Source organism: Scardinius erythrophthalmus (genome assembly GCF_964197995.2).
Source record: "Scardinius erythrophthalmus genome assembly, chromosome: 8".
In the NCBI taxonomy this organism is placed as follows: domain Eukaryota; kingdom Metazoa; phylum Chordata; class Actinopteri; order Cypriniformes; family Leuciscidae; genus Scardinius; species Scardinius erythrophthalmus.
The window spans coordinates 19,616,875-19,643,051 of NC_138228.1; the positions used below are offsets into that span (position 1 = coordinate 19,616,875).

The 26,177-nt window shown below is 37.2% G+C and overlaps 1 protein-coding gene across 1 annotated transcript; it reads left to right on the forward strand.

The window, feature by feature from the left end:
- Positions 1–305: 305 nt before the first annotated feature.
- pdcd10a (programmed cell death 10a) lies at positions 306–12,740 on the forward strand. Its single transcript, XM_081372691.1, has 8 exons — positions 306–430; positions 4,862–5,030; positions 7,905–7,958; positions 8,724–8,841; positions 9,447–9,573; positions 10,637–10,715; positions 10,897–10,979; positions 12,178–12,740. The coding sequence occupies exons 2-8, from the start codon at positions 4,941–4,943 to the stop codon at positions 12,257–12,259; spliced, it is 633 nt and encodes a 210-aa protein (XP_081228817.1). The 5' UTR covers positions 306–430; positions 4,862–4,940; the 3' UTR covers positions 12,260–12,740.
- The last annotated feature ends 13,437 nt before the right edge of the window (positions 12,741–26,177 follow it).

Here is a 26,177-nt window from a genome sequence, read left to right on the forward strand (position 1 = left end):
CTTACGCGTTCTATTTTTATCCTAAATTTATTTTATTGCTTGTAATTTAACATTTAAAATAAAGATATACATATTAACCAAACCGATTTTCAATAGCGAAACAGACGCCAGTCTTTTGACTGCATGTCGCCAGGTTTAGAAATTACGGTCATGGGAGTTGTAGTTCTTTGTCAAATTTCTGCGCATTGCTTTGCACCGATTGAAATCTTTTAAAGGACTACTAAACGTCGCACCTAGCTCAGTTCTAGCCCCTCTCTGTTCTCTCATTGGTGCTCACCACCACATAGCTCCGCCCCTCATCCTTTAGATTGGTCATGCAGAACACTTCCGTCTTTTGCGAGCGATTCCAATCCACACAGAAAGGAAAATATTCAAAAGAGTTACCGAGCTAATCGGCAGTCAAATAAACATCTATACGAGCTTCACACAGGTAGGAGAGGCTGTAAACACACTTTTAAATGTAACTGGGAATTAACGATGTTCTTTTAGCTGCGGTTTCTATGAAAATAATTTGTGTTGGGACTAGCAGTCACCTAGCTAACAGAGACTTTAGCAATCCAGCTAACCAGAGCCTCACAATAGATCAGTAAGTAAGAAAAGTAATGATGTTTAAATTTGATTTATTTTGTTTTATACAAGGCAGGAAGCCCATCTCAAAACAGTATTAACCAGGCATCAAGTTTGAATGGAGAGTAAATCAGGTTTGAAGACAGTAAAAGCAGGCCTGCTGAATACTTAACGTTAAGAAAATTTAATAGGAATTTACTCAATCAGGTTTACAATGACACAGTTTAAATATTACATTGGCTTTGATCTTATACTAATCATTCATACGAATCAGGTAAGATAGCTGTTTCAACGTTACAAATGTTGAAACTTTGATATCCTGGATCTGTTTCAGAGAATCGAGCTGTTACAGTGTTTCACACAATTGCAGTGCTGATAAATATGATGACGTCAGATTTGGGTGTAAACCTGAAACATCTTGACAGCTTAAATCAGTCGGTAGAATCTGTTTTGATGCCATTGTCCACTTAAGTAAGAGTCAGATACAGTTCCCGTTTATAAATTGGGAGAAAAATAGCTGGATTAATTAAATTGAAGTGAAGGTGACCTATCATATATATCAAATAATTATTATTAATTCTGAGGGTCCTTGAATTGGCGGAGAATCACTGGCTCTGTGAAAGTTGGAAAAACCTGCTCTAGAGTGACATTAACTGACCAATATTTGTCAGTTTAAAAATGCTTGAGTGGAAGAAGTGATTGTTTTTAATCACATTACAAGAAAAGTTTTTTGTTGGTGGTGTATTTGCTGAAAAACAGAGCAGAAAAATTACTAATGTTGAATGACTGCTGAGTATTTGTGTTGTATTTGTTATTTATGACAGCTTGTCAGCATCATATTGAAAAACCATTATGGTTTAACACAATCAAGTATATTAATGTATGAATTCTGATTTTAGAAATATAGAGCTTGATGACAGTATTTATATAATTACAGTTACAATATTGTGAGGTACTAAAATGAAGTGACTGAACAAAATACTTTTAATATTTACTCAAAATTACAACAGTGCAATAATCACAACTCAGATGACCTATTGTCATGCATATCTATCTGCATTATTCCATATTGTGGTGGTTCAATAATTGGCTAAACTTCCCCTCACTTGACAGTGAATATGTTGTTTCACTTTTAATCTTCAATGCATTATACGGTAAAAATGTAGTATAGGTGGATCTGATTCAGGATTCACCTGTGTTAGGGTGTTACCCATTTCAGTGCCAAGGTCAGACTCAGACTAGAGACACTACAGGAATCAGGTGTTGGTTGGCCTTTGTCAAGAGGAAAAAGGTGAGTCATTAAAATGCATATGTAACCTGGCAACCATGTTTTATAAGAGGAGTGCTGGTATTTTCGACCATTAAGTGAAGCAACGACCTGCTCTATGTGACGACGTCACTGCTATCCCTATGAATGTCACCCAGATAAGGCCACCTCCCATAGCGGGGCCAAAGGCCTTCAGATCAGGTGGGAATGACTCACGGCCTCCTGTCCATTAGCCTGAATCGGCGGCATTGAGATAAGCGTGCCTCGCTTTCAATGGTTTGTAAAGTTCCTTGTAGCTTGAGAGGAACTGTGACCTTCTGCAGATAACAAGAAGCGCTATTGTTTCACACGTGTTGGGTGAAGGAATAAAAACTTTGGCATGTTGTTGTAGACTTTGAGAAGAAATAAAGTCACTTTAAGGCCTGTTCAAGTACGATAACTATAACGCTAACTAATAATCATTCAAATTCTTTGAGAAGGAAGTCCATACCACAATGATGACAATGCTTGCAATATTGTTGGAATACATTTTAGAATGTTTTTTTCCCCTTATCCCCAGCTAATGAACGATATAACATGCCAATCAGAATCCACTCAACTTTTAAAAGCTTGAGCATTTAAAGTGGCAGATGACATAACTGCAGCTCACGTGTGTATTAAACAGGACATTATCACACGTTGTTGTGGATTTGTCGGGCTGCCCCCAAACTAATGATTTTTCTAGTCGACTAGTAGTTCATTTAAGCCATTAGTCGACCAATCGCACGCTTAGGCTATGCTAATTTAATTACTTAAATATATACTCTGGGGCGGAATAAATACCTACCGGTATTCCAATCCGCACGCATAAAGCTTGTCGCAATGCATTTAATGATTATGGATGTGTCTGTAACAAGGAGACATTTTAATTGTTAATTGGCCTAATAAACTAGTGTTTTCTGAGTCAGTGTCGTCTGCAAAGATGAAGTTGACTCTGAGAGAGAGTTGATGCTCTGCATCTCTGCAGTAAAGTGAATGCGCCTATAGAGAGAAATGCAGCTTCCATACGGATTACATAAGCAGAAGGTAGCCTATTTGTTTTCGATTTGAATTGGTTAATTTAAAACAGCACATTTCAAGCTTTCTTTTTTGTGACACGCTCCAGTTCATGGAGACCGAGACGGCAGAAAGTGCATCCTGTTAGTTTACTGTATTTTTACAAAAGCACAACGTTTTGTTGTTATTGTGAGTTTACACATAAAAGTATTCCCTTTACAGTTTTGAATGATGTCTTATCTATATCACCAAAACTGACGGAGTATTTTAAGTTGTTTCCTCTGTTACCAGGAAAATGCAGTAAGCGCGCTAATACTTTAGCTTCCACGCCTCGCGCGAACAGTTGGATATGCGCCTAATGATAGCACACATTTATCTAGGTTTAGCCTACATTAGAATGAGCGGCCAAGTTGCTCACATGTTTTAAATAAGCCATATTTGAGGTCGATGGATGATAGGTGAACGTTTGGATTTCCTGTCCGACATACTGTAATTACCACAAGGACCTGCCGGTAATGATCTAATGAGCCTGATTTCGACACCTGTGGAGTTTTGTTTTCTGCGACTAACCGACTAATACAATTTAGGTCGACTAAAGCCCTATTCGGATGGGATTCGTTTTACAATGGTAGATGGAGTAATGCAATTTTACCACAGGACGTCTGTAATATTAATGGCAAATTCACACGGGATAAGAAAACACAAAACAGGTTAGTGCTGCTGCCTGAGTGTTTCTAATACAATGGTTGAATGAGTGACAGCAGATTTGACATCATTCTTTCTTCTGCAATCATGGATTTTTAGGGGTTCAAGCATGAAGTGCTGAAACCCTATTGTAATTGTAAGGATTTTTATAATTTTTCTTCTGCCGTAAAACGCATTGTGCAGCCCAAACCGTAAATGCTTGAGTCTTGAAACCTGGCCAAATGGTAGCCTAGTCCTCAATTTGGGGAGAACCTATCAAGAGTATGGCCCCGATTGGCCCATAGGTGGCGCTACAGCAACCAAAAGTACAAAATCGCTCATAACTCTTAGACCGTTTGTCCTACTCAAGTGTCTTACACCACTGTGATCCCTGGCTCAAGGCAGATAAAATGTGTATCTCCAATTTCGATTTAGGCAGGAAACATTTTCTGCTATGTCAAATTTTGTCCAGAACCTACTTTTGCGAACTAGTCCCTTGATCGGAACCAAACCAGTCTAGGACAATTCTCTGGACTCTCTAGATCAATAATTATCGAAAAAAAGTGGAACTTTTGCATTTGGGTGGCTGTAACAGGGTCATTTAGAAAAGGGGCGTGACAAAACAAGGGCGCATATGTGAGAACATTTTGAACAAGCATCTAAAGTTTTATGGATATCGGACCATAGGCGGCGTTAAAATATCATATATATCAACTGTTAAAATACTTTAAAACCATAAATTTCCTATGGTAAATTGCTTGTATTGGCTGTAAATGGTATTTCAGTGGTTACATGTTTGCTAAATAAAACTTAACTGCTTGAACCCTGATAAATGCTGCTTGCAGCTTTAATTTCTTTTGTTATTGTGGCAAATGGGACCGCAAAAGTTGTAATTGTTGTATTTCCCATTCACCACTATAGAAGTGACGACTTCTGCTTCTGAGAACTCTGGAAATGTGAAAAGGGTCCATTTGTTAAATTTCGTTATGTCTACTCAAGATTTTCCTTACAATCTGTGTTGTCTTTGGGCCGTACAACCTGAGAAGGATAATTCAAAATCTAACATTATCATCATAAAGTCATGGGCGCACCGTCCAGGAAATAGCCTTTATTTTTCTTACACTGGCCACGTGTCTCATACCTTTAATCTTAAGGGGCCCAAATCGCCTAAATCTCACCGAAAACTTGGCGCTTTCCCATGGCTATCACGTCTACCTTTGAACGCAGGTTGAAAATGTCATTTCCTTACTTGTGAAATGGAATCCCGCTACCCTTTTATAATCTCTTCCTCATTGGTGCCCCTTTCAGAGATCGTCTGGGCCCCCCTCATCGCGAGCCCCCCAGGAGTGAATGACGCTCCCCCCGTCTCTTCCGCGCCCTGACGAGGATGACAATGGAAGAGATGAAGAATGAAGCAGACGCAAACTCGATGGTATCCATGACTCTCTACGCCGTGATGTACCCTGTCTTCAATGAGGTATGGTGGTTTGTCTCGAGCAGGAGAGAGTTCAGTTATGGTTTGTTGACGCAGACTGAAGTTCAGGATTAGGAGATGCAAATGATGCACACCCACATGCTCAGGAAGGTCTGAGGTAGTGGAGTCACACTCATTTTACACCACTTCTAGTTCTGGTTGAACTAGTGTTATTTTAACAGATAAGTCGGATGCTGAAGTTGTTATTTGGCTAGCCAGCATCTTTGAATATATATATATATATATATATATATATATATATATATATATATATATATATATATATATATATATATATATATATATATATATATATATATATATATATATATATATATATGTTTTTAAAATAAAATGAAAAAGGTTTTCATAAGTTCATGTTTCAGAATCCATTTTACTTGAGATGATAACTGGGGGTTTCATAACTAAATGAAAGGAACTTTGCTAACTTAGCTTTTTAATTAATTAAACTTTTTCTCTAACAGTCAATCTATCTTTTTTAAACACATTTTTAGTATTGTTGTTGACACAAGTGAGGTTAGACTATAGCCCAACAATCTCTTCGACAGTCTAGTTCATTTCAGCGAATAGTTTCATTCGTATGGATCTTTTCAGTTATTAAAATGTAGTCCTGTGACATTTTATATTTTTTTGTTTTAAGTTAAATATTAAATGTAGCTGTTTTCCATTGTTTCCAAATATAAATTGTTTTTAAAGGGATACTTCACCTCTGGGAAGATGAATGTGTATTTAAAATAGGTCATTTAAGTAGAAGAAATGTGAAGAAATTTTTGAATTTGGAGCTTTCTAGACTGAGAAAAGCCAGAAAATGTATTTTTGGCTTATGTGGATGAAAGACAACAACTCCCAGAATGCACTTGCTTCGCTGCCTTAGGAGGCCACGCTTACCGGTAAGAGTGCGCGGTTGAAAACAACAAAGCTAGCCTACGTGATGAGTTTGCGAGGGATTTAGAGATCGTCCAAAATGTCCGGGTTTCGGATTTTGCGTTCTACAGTCGCCATTCATCATGTTTACTGTGGCGAGCAGGACGAGGCTGACGGCCGCGGGAGAACAGCGCGAGGCCGGTGGTGTCATTACTGAGACGCGCCGGGTCTCGCATCTCTCAAGGAGGAGCGGGAATTTTTCTTAGCAATGGTAAAGAGCACATCAACCGATCACTTGTTTAGCGTTCATGTAAACACTACATTCACATTCACCAATCGGAATGAATTCGGTTAGATTGAAAGGTGTGCATGTAAACAATGAATGGCGACCGCAGAAAGCAAAAGCTGAATCCCGGACATTTTGAACGATCTCGCCCGCCGGACAAGTCCGGGAAAAGGAGGATGGTTACTTACTCAGCTTTCTCCTATTATTCAGCTTTCTCCACAGAACAAGAGCCTGCTAGCTTAGCCTCCAAAGAAAGAGGCTGACACTGTGTACATTCTGTGAGTGAGATCCCACCTCCTATGGGCGGGCTGAAAACATGCGGAACAACGCCATCTACTGGCTGTAGTCTTTAGCCTCTGGCCAGAAAATCCTCCGATGACGCAAAATGACAATTTTTGCGTCATCGGAGGATTTTTTCCAGACAAAAAATACATAAATTTCTTGTCTCAGGGGGATATGAGGGTGGAAAGCACGGTAATTCGAAAATACTACAGGTTTTCTACTAATACAAAGCTTAATGCTAAATCCTGAAGTAACCCTTTAAGGATTTTTTAGTTGTAATTCAATGGATTGAGATGGTTAGGCCTACAAAATTAATTTATTTCAAGCTGCGTTGTTTGTAACATTTTGTTTTGTAATTTTTTTAAATATATAATATAGCTATTCCTTTGTGTCCACATTCCAAGAAATGTACTGTTTAAAAGTTTGGGGTTAGTAATATTTGTATTTCTATGTTTTTAAAAGAAGTCTCTTATGCTCACCAAGGCTGCATTTATTTGATCAAATACAGTAAAAACTGTAAAATTATGTATGTTTTGTTTGAATATATTTTAAAATTTATTTTATTATTATTATTTAAGCAGAATTTCAGCATCATTACTCCAGTCTTCAGTGTCATATGATCCTTCAGAAATCATTCTATGCTGATTATCAGTTTGCTCATTATCAATGTTGAAAACAGTTGTGCTGCTTAATATTTTTGCATAAACTGACCTGACAAAGGATTCTTTGAAGAAAGTTCAAAAGAACAGCATATTGCATACTTTGCTGCATGATACATTGTAATTTGAGATACATTTTGGGGTTGTATGTACTGCAAAAGTAGTTTTGTTGTAATATATGCTGTAGTAACGGTGATATAAGATTTCGTTCAAACATATAATGCAATAGATTGAACATACTATGCTGGACTGAATCTCTTCAGTGTTTCTTTCTTCAAGAAGAGCAACAGAGTATTGTCTTAAATCTAACCATTAAAGTTGTCCCATTTTATAACTAAATATGCACACTGACTCAATAACATTGGTTTACAATGGATCCTTAAGTGTGTCATAAATGATTTTCATACTCTCTTATGAGCACAGTTTCATACTCTCTTATATGAACACATGCTTTTTACATAGTCTTCATGTGCTGCTGTGGATTCATTCATGTCTCTTTAATTAAGAAAAATCTATATCCACCACAAACTATATTTCTATTTTAATGTGGTGATAATGGCTATGTATAATGTATGCGACACTAAAACCAAACAACCTGCTTTATCTGGCAGTAAATTAAGATGGCTTGTGTGTGTGTGTGTGTGTGTGTGTGTGTGTGTGTGTGTGTGTGTGTGTGTGTGTGTGTGTGTGTGTGTGTGTGTGTGTGTGTGTGTGTGTGTGTGTGTGTGTGTGTGTGTGTGTGTGTGTGTGTGTGTTTTTTTACAGCTGGAGAGAGTAAATCTGTCTGCAGCACAGACTCTGAGAGCAGCTTTCATAAAGGTGAGCAAACATGCCGTGATTCTGTCATTACCTGATCGGCAAAACCCTTCTCTCTTCAGCTTGCTTTTCTTTTCATATATTTAATTAGTCAGAAATCTCCTTCAGACCATCTGAAATGTATCTACGTCATCAAGGTGAAATTAGAAAAATGAACCCCCATGAATTTGGTTCACCCCATGAACCTGTAATATACCTGACTGCTGATTTTACATTTAATTGTCAGCAACTCTGCCTGTCCTGATACAAACTGTGCTGATAGGCTTAGGCTTTGTCATAACAGAGGACATTTGCATATAAAGATTATACATTTTAAACAAACAGTAGCAAAACGGCCAGTTTAATTCTAAATTCTAAAGTTGGACATGAGTTGGTTTTGGTGCAAGTAACCTTGTCTAACATATAAGTAGAACAAAATTTCAGCAAAAAAATCTGGTGCAGACTGCTTTTGCTGTCTCAGCAACACCATTTCTGCTCATGGCTTTGTAAAATTGTTGTGTAACAGTCATATAAATTAATGTTAGAAGACATTCATTAATCATGAAAGCATGTTGACATGTTTATTATTTCCTGATAGTAATATACTGTACATAGATTGATTTGTCTTTAATTTTGAAGAGAAAAAAATATTTGTTTTAATAAGTGTTTCATAATTTGGTCAACATATCAAACTATTCCTATATTCAAATTTAGAGGTTTTTTTTTTAAATCTATTTCAGAATCAGAAATGATATGTTTGTGGTTGTTTTGTGCTCTTTATTTGTTCAGGCAGAGAAGGAGAACCCTGGACTGACTCAGGATATTATCATGAAAATTCTGGAGAAGAAGAACGTGGAGATCAACTTCACAGAGTCTTTATTACGCATGGCTGCCGACGATGTTGAGGGTGCTTATGAGTTTTCAAATTTGTTTGAGAGGAGAAAAACACGCTTGTATGGTTTGCAATGCAAATTCTTGTTAACGTTGCAGCCTCGTGCCTCTAGGGGGAGCTGTTTCCCCATGAATTAAAACGGTAGTGACACTAATGTATTTTCCCTCATAATTTAATTTCTTCCTTTTTGCAAGTGTTTTTGACATGTTCTGCTAATGAATGCACAGAAACGCATTGGGTTTCTGGCTAATGTGCGTTTTTGTTGATTTGAAATGTGAAGAATACAAAATGTACCTCCAAATTGAATCCAAGCCAATTGTAAAATCCTTGTTTTGCTCTTCCTACTGTAATCTATCCTTGTATACTTTGTGTTTGTGAGGTGCCTGACTGTGTTTACATGATAATATAGAAGTTTCTGCATTGCTATAGAGTCATCTGCAGTGCATTTAGCATTTCAGTAGCATGTATTATGGTCTCAGTTCAGACGGTTGTCGATCATGATTGGCCGTTAAAAGTTCTATGTCTTTGAGTGCATCACATTTTAATGACGGGTCATTAGAATTAAACGGTTGTTGCCATGGTTACTGAGTGTTTCTTGTGGGCGTGTTCTTTGTGTGCAGAGTACATGATTAACAGGACTGAGCGGGAGTTCCAGGACCTGAATGAAAGAGCTCGCGCACTGAAACAGATCCTCAGCAAAATCCCTGATGAAATCAATGACCGAGTCCGTTTCCTGCAGACAATCAAGTGAGAACATATTCATGTGCACATTCACACACAAATAATAACAATAATAATCCAAAAAAAATTCACTTGCCCATTTGTCCCCATTTGCGTCATGACTTTCGTATCATTACGTCAGTCTTTACTTTTACACTTGCCCTGACAGAGTTTCTTTTTGAAGTATTTATTTAATATTTAAAGCAATGTCTGGCTCGTGTTTCACTCTCAAATCAAAAGACATTTTTGATATTATAAATTGAAGCCTGTTTTCTAAGAGCAGTTAGATCTGTTTTCTTTTTCCTTCTTTCTTTTGATTTTTGAGGGTGGATTTTTTTATTTATTTTATTTTTCTGACAGATTTTAGCCAGTTTTAAAATGTAAGAATATTTGACAGTTGTATGTAAAAAGCAGTGACTCTTTCCCCGCCAGCGCTTTTGAAAAGTTGTCAGCAAGCGCCAGCCTTTTTGATCATTTTCTAAAAAGTTTCATGACCCCCAAATATTTTTGTAGTATAAATATATGGACATGTTATATCAAAAGAAAGAACAGAGCCTCTGATTTGCATTCTTTGCAAACAACAGTTTGAGCAAAAAGCTGAGAGAAACACATTTATGTCAAAGACTACATCCAGATCGGATTCAGAACGATGATCAAAACATAGGAGTAGATCGAGTCCATCAACACACCTAATGCTTGCTTCCTGGGTCGACGTTTGATTCAGTAACATTAGGCAGTTTTGATTTATATGCTGTTTAATGTTGATGATCGTGTTATTTTACATATGCATCTGCTTACATATGATCTCGCTTGTTTCTGCATCTTCCTCACATGTGTTCTGATCAGGAGGTTCAGTCCTCTTTCAGAAGATGTGTAATAGTGAAATTAAACCTACATTATAACAGTGAAAACATGGAAAGTCGGAAAATTCCGTCAATGGCGGGGAAAGAGTTAACAGTCAAATATTTAGTATTCACCACCATTACTTTCCCCACTGAAGGTCATAAATATGACTGATGAGTGGAAAAGGTCACATGAGTGAGACATTGATACAATTATGTCTGAAAATGTGTTTAATTGGTGTCCACAGAGATATAGCCAGTGCAATAAAAGAACTACTGGACACAGTGAACAACGTCTTTAAGAAATACCAGTACCAGAACAGAAGGGTGAGTCATAACACACACACACACACACACACACACACACACACACACACACACACACACACACACACACACACACACACACACACACACACACACACACACACACACACACACACACACACAGCCAGTATACTGTCTCACTTACTGAAGGAAAAAATAAAAATGGCTTTGTGTTTTCCAGGCTCTTGAGCATCAGAAGAAGGAGTTTGTGAAACACTCAAAAAGCTTCAGCGACACTCTGAAAACATACTTCAAAGACGGAAAGTATGGAAGTTTTAAGAATCACCCATTATTCTCACTGCAGATCACTTTTTATTTTTATTTTTTCTTGCCAAAGGGCTTTTTTTTTTTTTTTTTTCTTCATATAAATTTATAATGGAGAATTCTTGGCTTGATTCTTGTTATCTTTTGTGCTTCCATCAGAGCATGCCATGATATTTAACACAACAAAGAACTAGTAATTTGAAAATTAAATAAGGGTAATATACATTGATGAAATTGTTACAGTACTTAAGATTTTATCAGACGAGCAGTGTTGCAGTTCTAATGATCTTTTAGGAATTAAATGACATAGTAATGTTTGATCATTTTAATTAAATTTATAGTGATAGCTATCTTTAATAGTGAATTGTTTCAGCATAATTAATTATTGCATAGCATTTAATATTATTCTCCATAAAATGCATGGAGAAATGTGGCATATTAAGGAAAAAATATAAGTTAAAGTACCCTCGCTGTAGACATGTGTGATATGCACTTTACAAAAAAAATAGAAGTTTTCAAAAGTTTGGGGTCAGTAAGATTTATTCTAAATATTTTTTAATGTCTCTTTTGCTCACCAAGGCTGCATTTATTTGATCAAATGCAGTAAAAAAGTAATATTATTGCAATTTCAAACAAGTGTTTTCTATTTGAATATATTTTATTAATGTAATTCATTCCTGTGATGAATGTAATTCATTCCTGTGATGCAAAGTTGAATTTTCAGCATCATTACTCCAGTCTTCAGTGTCACATGATCCTTCAGAAATCATTCTAATATGCTGATTTCCGTCTCAACATTTCTTAATATTATCAATGTTGAAAACAGTTGCCCTGCTTTCCTAATTTTTTTTGCAGGATTCTTTGAATAAAACGTTCAAAAGAACAGCATTTACAAAATAGAAAGCTTGTAACGTTATAAATGTCTTTACTGTCACTATTGATCAATTGAATGCATCTATTCTAAAAGTTATCTACTGACTGCAAACTTTTAAACAGTAGTGTATCTTATTAGCACTGTGAGAAAGGCGACAATAATGATGGAGGTTAATGAACTCATAATTTGTGTGCATTTTTTTGTCTTTCCATCTTTTTGGAAATGGCATTAGGGTGTCGCTGCATAACATTTGTAATTTCACCTGTAACATTGATATGTGTTCAGATCTAATTTGTATAACTTCCTTCTCTACATTTCTTCCAGGGCAATAAACGTGTTTGCCAGTGCCAACCGGCTCATCCACCAAACCAACTTGATACTGCAGACCTTCAAAACTGTTGCGTAGGAGTCGTAGAAGTGTTTTTTTTTTTCTTTTTTTTTAATAACCTTTATATGAACAATGTAAAAAAACAACAACTTTGGACTGTAATTTATGATTCTTTTCTCCTGGCAGTAACACTTAAGGCAGGATGGCTTCTATTAAGGTTTCTAACCCCATCTAAATCTAATCTTCTTCATGAGCTGGAGTGACCGTCCAGTTTTTCTCATATCCTGAGCTTTACAGTCACACTATCACTGTGGAGACTCTCTCGCTTGCTTTCTCCCTCTCTCTCGCTTCTGAAGTGTTTTTGTTCTGTCCGGTCAGTCCAAGAGAAAGCCAAATGCCTGGGGGCCTTAAAAGTGATGGACACGGGGTGTTCCAGACGTGCTTGTAAATGCTGGGGTTTAGCTGTCTCCTCTGATGCTTTGAACTTGAATGAGAGATGTATATTTAATAGATATTTGGTAACATAATTGTTCAAATAAACAGCACATGTCAAACACAAGTTGCTTGGATTTGTTCTCTTTTTAAAATGATTTTTTTAGTCCTCATTTCAGCATGAACAATAGCTAAGGTAAGCTAAGGCTCATAATAATAATTATAATTTGTTACATTTATATAGCGCTTTTCTAGGCACTCAAAGCGGTTTACATATGGAATGGGGGAATCTCCTCAACCACCACCAATGTGCAGCATCCACCTGGATTGCGCCAGAACGCCCACCACACACCAGCTTATTGGTGGAGAAGAGACAGAGTGATAGAGTCAATCAGTATATATATATATGGGGATGATTAGGAGGCCATGATGGACAGAGGCCAATGGGCAAATTTGGCCAGGATGCCGGGGTTAAACCCCTACTCTTTTTCCGAAGGACATCCTGGGATTTTTAATGACCACAGAGAGTCAGGACCTCGGTTTAACGTCTCATCCAAAGGACGGTGCTCTTTGACAGGATAGTGTCCCCATCACTATACTGGGGCGTTAGGACCCACCCAGACCACAGGGTGAGCGCCCCCTTCTGGCCTTACTAACACCTCTTCCAGATGGTACCTGGTCAGTACCATCCAGGTACTGACCAGGCTCAACCCTGCTTAGCTTCAGTGGGCATCCAGTCTTGGGCTACAGGGTGATAGGGCTGCTCATCATTTTGGTTAAAATCTCAAGACCCCTAACCTCAAGTATTAAACTTAAGGTGCACATAAATGATACTTAAGTCATGCTAATACTTTGGAAGGAAAAATATGTATGGAAAAAAACTGACATAGGCATGCACTAATTTTATATTTGACATTTCTGAGCTAATTTTGATTGACTTTTAACCATACTTATCACAATGCATTTTAGAACTGGCATCTCCACAGTGAATTTTGGATCTGGCGTGCCTATAATATTTTGAAATGCTCCCTGAATGGTAAATAATCAATCTTATGTGATGTATTTCTAGGCAAAGAAATAAGACAAAAGAGATTTTTTTTTTTTTTATTAAAAAATTTAAATATTTTTTGCTTATTAGTATGGTTGAATTAGATTATTGAAGGTCAGCAGCAAAGACATTGGTTAATAAAGTGAGATAAAATACATAAAGTATGTTTTTGTACTTTGACATTTAATTATTGCAGGTTTGCGTAATATTCAGAGTTTGCTTTCCACAGTTTTGATTTATTTTGAGGAATACTGAATCTGTTTTTGTGCAAGTGAGTTATGTAAATGCATGCTCACATTTAATCTAGAACTACAATAACATCATGTTTACACAGCGCACACAACGCCTCCGCGCTTCCGATTGCTCTCAACATGAAGACAAGAGAGGTGTCAGTCAATCAAAGGAAAAACAAAGTAACATGTGTTACTTGAAAAAGTAATTTAGATATTTTTAGATACATTTAAAAGTATCTCAACTCCTTGAGAGCGTAGCTTTTTAAAGGGCACCTATAGATTCTCCAAAGACATTCTTCTTTCAACCTTAAATGGTCCAACAAAGTTATTTTTTATAGTGTGTTTCTTCCTTCACTCAATGGTCCCTTAAGTTATTATTTCATTTATGATATTTCTTCCTTCCCTTGATGATAATTGATACCCTGAGACTTTCAGAGGTTCTCCAAAGGATTCCATCATTGTGGCATTCTGAGGAATCCCAAATGGGCCATCAGCTTATGTTTTCATGTTTAATGTGTTGCTTCCTTCCTTTTATGGTATTTGGTACCTTGAGAACTAGCTTTGATACCATACATTAAGATGGCTTTGTTTTGTAGTTCCCATAGATTGGATTTTAGGTTCCAGGAAAAGTATTGCATTTTATTCATTATATATTTTAACAACTTCCAAAACTACAACACAAGAGATTCATTGTAAGCCAATACTTGCACTGTTCTGGAATACATGTGAATATATTATAGAAGTACTGTATGCTTTTAGTCTCCTGCAGTGGAACAGTATCTCTTAAGGTTCTTCCTTCCATCATAGCCAGACTGCAGTGTATCAGGATCTTACAACCATCCCTTATTCACAGCATGTCCTAATGTTTCTCCTCAGGTGTTCTCCCTATTGCTGTAATGCATAATGCATGTTCATCCTGTATGAACTCTAGGCTCCATGTCCCAGAGCAACTTCCTCCCTCTCCACTGCACTTTGATTGACAGGGCCGAAACCACGGAGACCGCAAGTGTTTGGAATGTCTCCTGACTGCAGAGGACCTTGTTGTGAGAGGGAATATTTTAACGTGAGCGGCAGAGCTTTTTGAAGTCCACTTTGATAGAGCATGTCTGAGTTTTAAAGCTATCTATTCCAGCTCAGAATGCATTAGGTGGCTTTTGTAGGTGATGTCTGATCTCAGTGTTTACTGAATCTTGTATGTGTAAAACTTTTAACTTATATTTTGGCAGTGCAGATTTGAATATCATTTTTGAAACCTGCATTGCAGTTTCAGGTTCCACCAATCTTCTAAATAAACAACACAAGGTAAACCAGATTTACAAATAATTACCTGTAAATTGGGCTCATAGAGGTTCATTTACTTTTGGGCAAAATATTTTAGAATTATTGTCAACTTAATAAGATCTTTTTTTTTTCCTCTTAAATGTTTCATTGTGATGATCAAAAATGATTAGTTAAATTCCGTTGTCAATGTACTCATAAACAAAAGCTTCCTAAATGACTTTTCAGCCAACTTATTTAGAAATGTTATCAACTCAATTCGATTTTTTTTTATACCAGGGTTATATTGCATTTATTGTTTAATCTCAAACTAATGTTTGTGACAACAACAACGCATTACAAATAAGTCAACCTAGCAAAAGTTCAGCTAATTGTCCGTAACATCTTGAATGAATATGCAGTAGTCAAAAATTATTTTAATGACTTTGCGAGCATTTAAAGCTTGTAAATACATTAATATAGTACAATGCTCATTTTATTCAAATCCATTAAAAATAAGTTTACTTCTACCTAAACTAAGTGATTAATGCCTTTGCAAGCATTGTAAAGTATATAAAAACATACCATACTCAGTTTTATGCAATATGTAACAGTCATGTCCTTCCTCTTTATTCATGAAGGGTTCTTGGAAAAGGTTGAAGATCCCAAAAATGAAACTTTGTACATTCTTAAGGAGTCTGTTTTATGATCTTTCTTGAGTTTGTTTAGCAGATTAATAGGATTATTTTTAGCTCGCTGCCTATTCTTTGGTGTTGAGACTTGATTATCACCATGAAATACTACTGCGACACAGTGGACGTTTTGAAGATTCTCAAGTTACAGGAGTTGAAAACATGATTTGGAATATGACTATTTCAGGTAAGCTCCAACCCGACATAATTCTACTTCCTGTGTGTCACTTTGAGAAGTTCCTGTTATTTTTGCAGAGAGCCGCAGGTAATGAACACATCACTGTCCAAGTGTCTAAATATATTACGACGTGTCACGCCAACTCACGTTTAGGCGGACGGGGAGTTTGAAGGACGCCACATCTCGCATCGCCGGCATTCTGCACTTCCCGCATATCAATTAATATGCAAATCAGTGGCGCTTTACTCAAGGCAATCAAGTAGATGCCTCACTGGCTTTTTTTTTCTCTTTTCTTTTTATGTCTTTTTGATGTCACACCCAATGAGTTTCAACAGGGCAATTAGGAGTTTTAACGCCTCACTAATATGAAAGATCATGTTGTCGCTCTTGCTCCTGTATAAGCACACATACATGCCCTCCTATTGAATTATATAAGGAGCGCTCATCACTGATAACGGCGCTTTTCATGATAAAGTTCCTCGAGCGATTGCTCACTTAAGTGTGTCGTAGCTGTCAGCACTTCTTTTTGCCTCGTCATCAAAAATGCGCTGGGGTTATGCCCTGTTGCCTCATGGGACATCGCCCTCTATTTTCTTGCAACATGTAAATGAGTTGTTAACTCCTCTAACTGACTTAATTTGACTTTCCTTTCAGTTCCGACCTTTCTCAGCCCGCAGAAATCACAGCCCGAGGTGTATACTTGCCGGGGATAAATATTTTCGGGGGGTTTTCTGTAGATATTATTGACAGACATGCACAACAAGAAGTCGACAGTGAGTATCTTGGGACTGTAGCCTGGAGCCACGATGCAAACGCTCTGATGCAAGCTGTTATCGTTATTTGTCATCGTTACAGTAAGGGACCGTAACTCAGTGCTTGATATGCATCTCACACTGTGAAGAAGACAATTTGTGTTCGTCCCTTTCGTGTGTGGGTACTTTTGCCCTGAAAGATAGTCAGAGGAATGATGGAAAGAATGGAAATTTAAATAAACAAGAAAAAACAAACCGAGGGAACACAACGAAACATGAAAAAGACTGGTTAATTGAAAATTGTGGGGTGCTTTATCTCTGGAGCTGTGGGCGGGATCCTTTTTGAAGTCTCACCTCCTTGGGGAATCGTCTAGTGTTCAGGATTAGACACGCGGCACGTCTCAGAGTGTCTGTGGAGTCCCAATCCTGTTGGCACTCTGGCCCGATAGATGCTATTTCCCATAATCCCTCAGTAGCTCTTGAGTTTACAGCATCAGCGTTTGATTTTCTTTATTTGGAGTGTTTGTTGGTTATATGCACGTCCTAATTTCACGATTTAACATCAATCTGATTCTCAAAGACCTTATTCACAGAAGTGCCATCTTTGATTTTTAACGGGAATGAAAGCGAGGCTGTGAGGGATTGACATACATCCCTTCAGTCGGTAGTAATGTTATTTGGTAGTAATATTTTTGGATTGTTCTGCTGACGAAACACTGTAGAAATATCTTTCCAAGAAATTTCAGTAGACAAAAAAATCCAGACAACATAAGCTGTGGAAAATAATAAGTGATCTAGGAGCTTTATACAGCTTTTTACAGAGAATTCCATTGAAAACACGGTATATCTATCCCTCACAACCTCTCTTCCATACCATGGTGCTGCTCTGAATAAGGTCTATTAAGGTCAGATTTTACACTGGTCTTTGGCGTAATTTGCGGGTGGGACAGGCAATATCGACCCTTTGTCCCCACCACTTTTTAAAAAATCTCACGCCACAGATGTACCTAATAGAAAGAAACATCTCCATTTGATCAGCAATTTGCTCGTTTGTGTTAAATAAGAACCGATCTTTCGCTGGAATGTGTTGTTTTTGAAATCATGGCGAGTGCTCTTGCAGTCTTCACACAGACTTCAATCTAACGCTTAATAACGTTGCGGAGCCAGGAATACAGGAGGGGTACTCTGGGTTCGGGCCAAATACCCAGGTAGTCAGTGCTTTTTTTTTTTTTTTTTTTTTTTTTTTTTTTAAATCAGCGCAAAGAAATGCATGTACTGCCAGTGCATCAGATGGAGAGATTGAAAAGTTCATCAAAAGATGGCTGCAGCTCGCTTCAGACAGAGATGCGGGAGGAAAAGAGCGGCCCAAAAGCAAACAATTTCTACCTAAGGTGTGTTCCAAATGTTTATCAGAGTTACCATTCATGTAATCAGTCTGAGATTTCTGAGATCTTTCTGACTAATCATATGTGTCATTGTCTGTTCCCCTTTTTGTCTCTCTTTCTGTCAATAATACGTCCCTCTTTTATGGTACGCTTACTTGTAGTGGCTCTTGAGTTTTCTTTCTTTCCTTTTTTTTCTTTTATTGTTCATTACACTTTTCGGCTGTTCTTATAGTTGTAAGTATGTTAATGTTATGTTTCAAATAAATTCTCACACCACTCATATTGTTGTTGTGTCATTTTTAATTGGGGGAAAAGGAGCAAATATGGATGTTTCAGGGTACAAGGTGGGGTTAATTTGACATAAAACCCTATAGTTGACATTTATTTGTGGCTTACAAGGACACTAAAATTAATATTATATTTTTAAAGTTGGAAGTAGATGCCATCTTAAGGATTTTATGGTAATTATCATTTTGTGGAAAAACTAATTATTCAAAGCTCTGGTTTTATAGTAGTCTTTAATACACATATTTTAGAAGTTGTACTGAACAAAAAAATGTTTTTAACTGTATAAGTGTAATTGCAAGTATATTTTCTAATTTAGCAAACAAGACTAAGAGTACCATTTTTGCTGCCGTCATTGTGGCCCAGCGTCGGCTCAGTTTCAGTACCCAGTCTGGACCAGTACTGGGCTGGCTAAGTTTAACATTTTTGTTGGCATGATTGTGGCCCAATGCCGGCAGTGTTAGCTCCGTTTTAGTACCCAGATTCGGGCCAGCACCGAGTAAGTGTTCAATTTGCAAGAGTTTTCCCCCCAAACCAGTTCAGTGGAAATCCCGCCCTGCAGCTAAGTCTAAAGATTTCATTGGGTCATGTCAATCATTGTACAGATTGCCTACAACAAACACTGATCACTATTAATCCGCCACTAATGCCGGCAGTTTTGGCAGCCGGATTTGGGCCAGTGTATTTGGGCTGATTCTGGGGTGTCACTCATCCCGTGTCCATCCCGAGTCTGGCAACCGCAACCGTGCCGAGTTATTTCTTCTGGCCTGCCGGATCTGGGCCATTATCGGCCGAACAGTTTTGGCTACCCAGGTAGCCAAAACTGTTCGCCCCGATAACTGGAGCCCTCTCCTTGAACAGCACGCCAAATATGCATACCATTGAACTTGTGAATGTACTATAACTATAAAGTGTTGTTTACATGTGGTAAAGTTTAATCACAATATTGCCTAAATATAATAGCAGGTAACTCATTAGGAAGAAAAGAGAAAGAAAATTACACACCTGAGAGGAAGTAATTGACCGGCCGCCACTGTATGTATGTATGTATGTATCTTTGTATCTTTTAATTATAGAAAGTTAATTAAGACAGGGGAAAACATCTGCTCATTTTCTCCAAAGGCAAAGTGAGAAGGAGGGAAAAACAACGGGAAAAATTACAGAACCGAAATGCTGACAGAGGGAATGAGACTGCTGAGGTGACGAAGAACTGAAGAGGTGATGGAGTTTTAAACTAACGGTGAAAATGACACGTTAGAGGAAAGGTTTGGGCTGTGCTCAAGAGAATTTCCTGTCAAGTTTTTATTTTCAACACAATCAACACTTGATTTGAATGTTTTACGATGTGGGGGTGTGATGTTGGTGGAGCTCGAACTCTTACCCTGTTTCCGGTGGAGTTATAGCGCATTTTCAGCTGAAACAAGTTGCGTTAAGCATGTCGTTAAAAATGTCCTCAAAGATTCAGGAATGATTTCATGAAACTCTCCTTTCACAGCACACTCTTCTCCGTGGTCGTGTCACTTGCGTCCTGTACAGTTCTGTGTTCAGACAGGAGGGGGCAGTGTGGAGCTGTGCATCATATTCCGCTCTTGTTTACATGATCAAACCTTTGTGATGTGAGTGAATTGTACCGCATTTCATTGGATTAAATGTTTACATAATGATTTAGAGTGTTTAAGCATCATGGTAACTTTTTAAATAAAATGCTATTCAAAAATCAAAAGCTGAAAAATGGTAAATGAGATATATCACTTGTGTATTCTTGGCACTTAGATTAAAGAGAGATCAACTAGCCTATATAAGTTTTTATTTAAGTCTGTTTAAGCAAAATACAAATATCCTACTAATCTCACAACACCCTTAGAGGTTCAGAAGAGATCTCAAATTGTGCTTAGATTTGCCATGACACAAACGTCCACAGCAATGATATTTTAGTAGCCTATCATTCATAGGCTACTTTTATGTAGGCTATATATTATTTGATCTTTTTATGGCTTTAGTTTTAATAAATAAAAATAACCCTGTCCTGTAGTCAAAATGCAAAGATCTCACTATGAACTCAAATAGTTCCCATTTAAATGAATCCAATATTAAACGATCTGAGATGCTATCCAAATAAATTTTATAGTTCCCTCATTGTATGACAAAATTCTCATTTGTACCTGTTTCTCCTAATGTAGCTATTTTAGAAGGAACATTAAATATAAAGTTGATACAAAATAAATCATTTCATTTTCCTCTGGGAATATGAGAGAAAACAGGGGACTGTAACTTGATGGTTCTCTAGACTCTTATTTCTGTCTAACACTAATTGAATCCTTGACTGAAACACTGAAGGATCCATGATGCTCTTGTCTTGCTTCTCTTTTAAGGTCATTTGTGGGGTTTCGGGCTCTGCAGTGACGGGATGGCTGGAGGACGCAAGTCAAAAGGTCAGCCAATATACCTGTTGTCATGGCAGCACAGGTTTTTAACCACGCCGCTGGATGAGAGGCAGACACTACAGGCACGAAAGGTCGGAGGTCATTGACACAGGTGAAATGTTATGCAATATCACATATTAAATGCCATTTTAAATGGCATTTAGGTATTTATTTTAATTAGCATGTTTTTATGATCTCATATTAATTGAGAATAGCTACCTGTAATGAAAATGTGGTTAATTTAATTTAAAAAAGTGAACATTTCTGAACTTTCAGAACATGTACACACACACACACACACACACACACACACACACACACACACACACACACACACACACACACACACACACACACACACACACACACACACACACACACACACACACACACACACACACACACACACACACACACACACAGGCCCAGTTTCACTGACAGGTTGAGGCTGTAGGTCAATAAGGACATTCAAGTAGCTTTTATAAACATTGTTGGTGTGCATCTTGAGACAAAACAATGACACTGATATATTTTAAGATATGTCAGTACAATTTGCTCAAACATGCATTTTAGTCTGGGATCAGGCTTAAGCATTGTCTGTGAAACCAGGGGATAGTGTCTGTGTGTTTTGGCCATTAGCAGGAAGTCGCTATATCATCTGAACAGAACTGTTTGTGTCTTTCTTCGTTTCTCTGAACATTTGTTTGTGTCTGTGTGTGTCAGTGTCTGACAGCATCTTCATCTTTCATTTTGCTCTCATACTGATGGAACAAAGTTGTTTGTTGTTGGTTAAATCACTTTTATTGTTGAGACACAGTTAACAGTGGGTTGTAGGAAGAAGAACAGGTATAGCAGTAGTCTCTCTCTCTCTCTCTCTCTCTCTCTCTCTCTCTCTCTCTCTCTCTCTCACACGCACACGCACACACACACACACACACACACACACACACACACACACACACACACACACACACGGCGTTGCTTCTTCTTAGACGCAAATCCAATCTCACCTTCTCTTCAAAACACACATAAATTCCTCCTTTATCTTAATCTTTTGTCTCTAAGTCCCCTTTTGAATTCTTTTCTCGCACTGTTTTTCAATATAGCTGATTCTTCTACAGGAATGGTTGATGTCAAAAGGAAAATTATCATTATTTACTCACTGTAATGTTGTTCTAACCTATATAAAGATAGACTGCTCCTATGCTCACAAAGGCTGCATTAATTTGATCAAAATTAAAATAGTTTTCTATTTTAATATATTTTAAACTGTAATTTATTCCTGTGATGCAAAGCTGAATCAGGACCATTACTCCAGTCTTCAGTGTCACATGATCCTTTAGAAATCATTCAAATTAATAATATGTTTTAATTTAGATGAAAAAATTGAAGCTGTGTTCTCCATCTTATTGTGTGTTGCTTCACCACAGTGGACATTTCCATTGTGACATCTTTCTTGATTATAATGGGAATTTTGTTTTGCTAGACTAAATAGTTCTTGTTCTGAACACAATTGTTATACCGTTGATCATAGCGTTGATGAGCAGCAGGTTTAAGGGCCCACAGTGTGGAGGGGATTTTTCCGACACCCTGTTGGTGGAAAAGGCTCTGAGATGGACTGGTGGCGAGAGTCACATCGATGGCTCTCCTCGCAGACATAGACGCCTCTCATCTCTCATTCTGCCTATGTCCTGCGGTCCCTCTCTGCCCTATGGCCCTCTCGTCTCTCTCGCCCTCATTTTCTGGAAGATATAACCAGCAGGAGGTGTTTGAAGAGGCTTCATCTGTTTCACCAGTGTTATTTGGCATCTTAACATAATGTGCTTGTCTCTGTCCAAGACTCATCAAAGAGAAAATCAAAACAGCTCGCTTTTATCTCTGTCCGGGTGTCTCAGAAAGACACGGAACAGTTTGCGTTTGTGTAAATGAAAGTCTGCCTGTCTGTCTGTGTGTATGTCTATGTGTCTGTGCTGAACGCTCACGCTCATCGAAGACAATCGCAAACAAATTCACCGGGGCATTGAAAAAGAATCTGGGAATGATAAAAGCTTCATTAGTAGCTGCTCTTGTTTTATCAAAGTTTGCTGTGTGTTTGTCTGTTCACTTCCTCCCTGTGATGCTGAAATGCTTGTTGCCTTCCTCCAAAGGAAACAATACATATTCTACGGCGTAATGAACTTCTGTTCAACTCCACGAATACACACAAACACTCACGCTGGGTTTAATAATGCAAGTTATCTCAGACTACACAGTCATTCCAGGAGGCAAAAACATTTTTGCTCAATGCTTTGGGTTTTTTGGGGCTTTTTTTTTCTTTTCAAAGACAACATGGACTGTAGAAAATTGTACTATTCTGATTGGCCAATTGTGAAATTCTGCAGCATTATATTATAGCGCAGTGACAGCTAAACTTGACCGTTGGCCTATATTCTTTCTATTATGCATAACAAATTAATTTAGTTAAATTGATATTTATTTGTATTTGTATTGTTTTATTTAGCTGAATTTGATTTTATTTTATTTTATGTTTTGTTTTATTTATTATTTATTTATGTTTTTGCTTTTGCTTGTCTTTGTATTTTTACTATATTTATTTATTTATTTGCTTGGTTTCTTTTAGTTTTTGTTGTATTTTTATTTATTTATTTCTATCTTTTATTTATTTATTTATTTATTTTATTTTATTTAGTTTTTTATTATTTGTTTTTTTTTATTTGCTTATGTTATTTGCTTTGTTGTTTTATGCCAGTACAGTTTGTTTTATTATATATTATTGTCGTTTTATGTTTTTTTATGTCGTGTTGTTGTTGTTTTTGTTTTGTAATTAGCTGTGCATTTTGTAAGGCCTACCTGCATCATCGTGATGCCAGGTTTTGTACATGTAAGCACCACTCACATTTCCCACATTCAATCTACTATTAACAGTTGTATTTTTTATTATTATAAATCAATGAGGCCAGTATCCTGTACACTAGTATTTTAAAAGCCAAAAGGGTTCAGTTTGTCCTGCAATTGAAAACTTCACAGAACACTGAGGGGACAATTAGAGGGGTGATAAAGTGTAGATTTTGTGAATGCGTGCTTCTGAAAGAGGGGACGCACTGCAGTGTGAACGGAGCATGACTAACAAGCTATTTGAAACATTCCTCCTGTCTGGATTATCCTGATGCTCAAATTAAATTATGTTTACTGGAGCGTCCCAGGCGTGGATGGCGGCGCAGTGAATCTGCATAAGAGAAAAGCCACTTCTCCTCATCAATATTCAAATTCACTGACTTTTTCTCTCACACAGACGCGGCTGCGACAGCGACGCTCGCGGCCAAGCACACGTCAAGACAGTGGCTGCAATATGTTGGCCTAGTCAGTTTTGTTTTTTACACAAACACACACATTTTCCCGCTGCAAGTGTTTGTTGACTTTACTGTATGTCAAACTACATTATTATGATCCCTGAAAACACATTGCCCATCTGTATTTCTAGATTTTCGAAGTTTCTTAACTAAATTTCAGACCCATGAGGGCATAAAAATAACAAAATGCTCAAAGTTTGAACTATTAAAGGAGTTTCTCAACCAAAAATGATAATCATTTATGTCATTCTAGCCTCAGTGATTTTCTTTTTTCTGTATTTCAATATAATGAAAGCAAACAACTGAAGCAAAATAATACAAAAAAATAAAAACAAATAAAGCATCATAAAGGGTGATAAAAGTAGTCCATACTAATATGTTCAAGTGTTTGGGGTCGGTAAGATGCTTAATGTTTTTGAAAGAAGTCTCTTATGCTCACCAAAGCCATCTATTTAAACAAAAATACAGTAAAAACAGTATTATTGTGAAATATTATTACAATTTTAAATAACTGTTTTCTAGTAATATATTTTCAAATGTAATTTATTCAGCAAAGCTGAATTTTCTGCATCATTACTCCAGTCTTCAGTGTCACATAATCCTTCAGAAATCATTCTATGATGCTCAAAAACATCAAAGTCCCTTCCAAATACCTAGTCTTTGGAAACATTTCTTATTATCAATGTTGAACACAGGTCATTTATTTTTCTTAATATTTTTGTGGACAACTGAGATTTTTTTTACAAGATCCTTTGATGAATAGAAAGTTCCCAAAGAACAATATTTATTTGAAATAGGAATCTTTGCTAACATTAGTCTTTACTGTCACGTTTGATCAATTTAATGCATCATTGTTGGATAAAACTAGTAATTTCTTAACTTTTGCATGGTAGTGTATATGTAATTTGGTCTCCAAAACTGGTCACTGAAACTGACGTTCATGATTTTTTATTTTTTTTTCTTCTATTTATGATTTGGTTTTAGAACTCAAATTATTCAATGACCCGATTGCAGTTAACAGTCCAATGCAATGGAAGTTTATCACTGAATTACAGCTTAAGTTGCACAAAGTTATATTACAACTTAAAAAGACTTGAAATATAGCATCTAAAGCTCCAGTTCCAATTGGATGTAAAAGAACAACTAGTTTTATTTCAAATATCTTCTTCAGTGTTCCAAAGAACACAAGTGAGTGAATTTTGATGAACCATTGCTTTAACATTAACATTGTAAGGTTTGAGTGTACGATGTTCACCCAGAAGAGTTGAGATGCCGTCCACTGCCTTTTCTGCACACCTCAGCGACTGCATTATAGCACACTGATTGGAATGGATGACTAGCGTGTACGGGACAGTTGTTCGGAACCTTGAATAAGTATATGGCTAGTGGGTAGATGAATAATGGAATCTGTGTGCCGTGGCTCATTTTCTTCACACCAGAAGCCATAACATAGACGTCTTTAACATTCCTCGTGTTGCTTTTCATGTGTTCAGCATCTGAATTTGTCACACAAAATGAGAACTTTGTGAAATAAGAGTTTGAGGGTGTTTTTTTGTTGTTGTTAGGAACAGTGATGGTGAGATGATTGGATGAGAAAAAAACAGTACAGAAAACAGGGCAAATCCTTTGTCATATGCACTTTGCAACTTAAAGGGTAAGTTCACCCAAAAATGAAAATTCTGTCAGTAATTACTCACCCTCATGTTGTTCCAACCGCGTAAGACCTTCGTTCATCTTCGGAACACAAATTAAGATATTTTTGAATAAATCTGAGAGCTGGATCACTTCTCCAGGCTGCTAGGTGACCGAAACTTGCTGGCCCAGAAAAGTTATTAAAGAGATCGTTAATATAGTCCAAGTGACTACAGTGGCTTGATCTTAAGTATATCAAGCGACGAGAATACTTTTTGTGCGCAAAAACAAACAAAAATAACGACTTTATTCCACTATACATTTCCTTC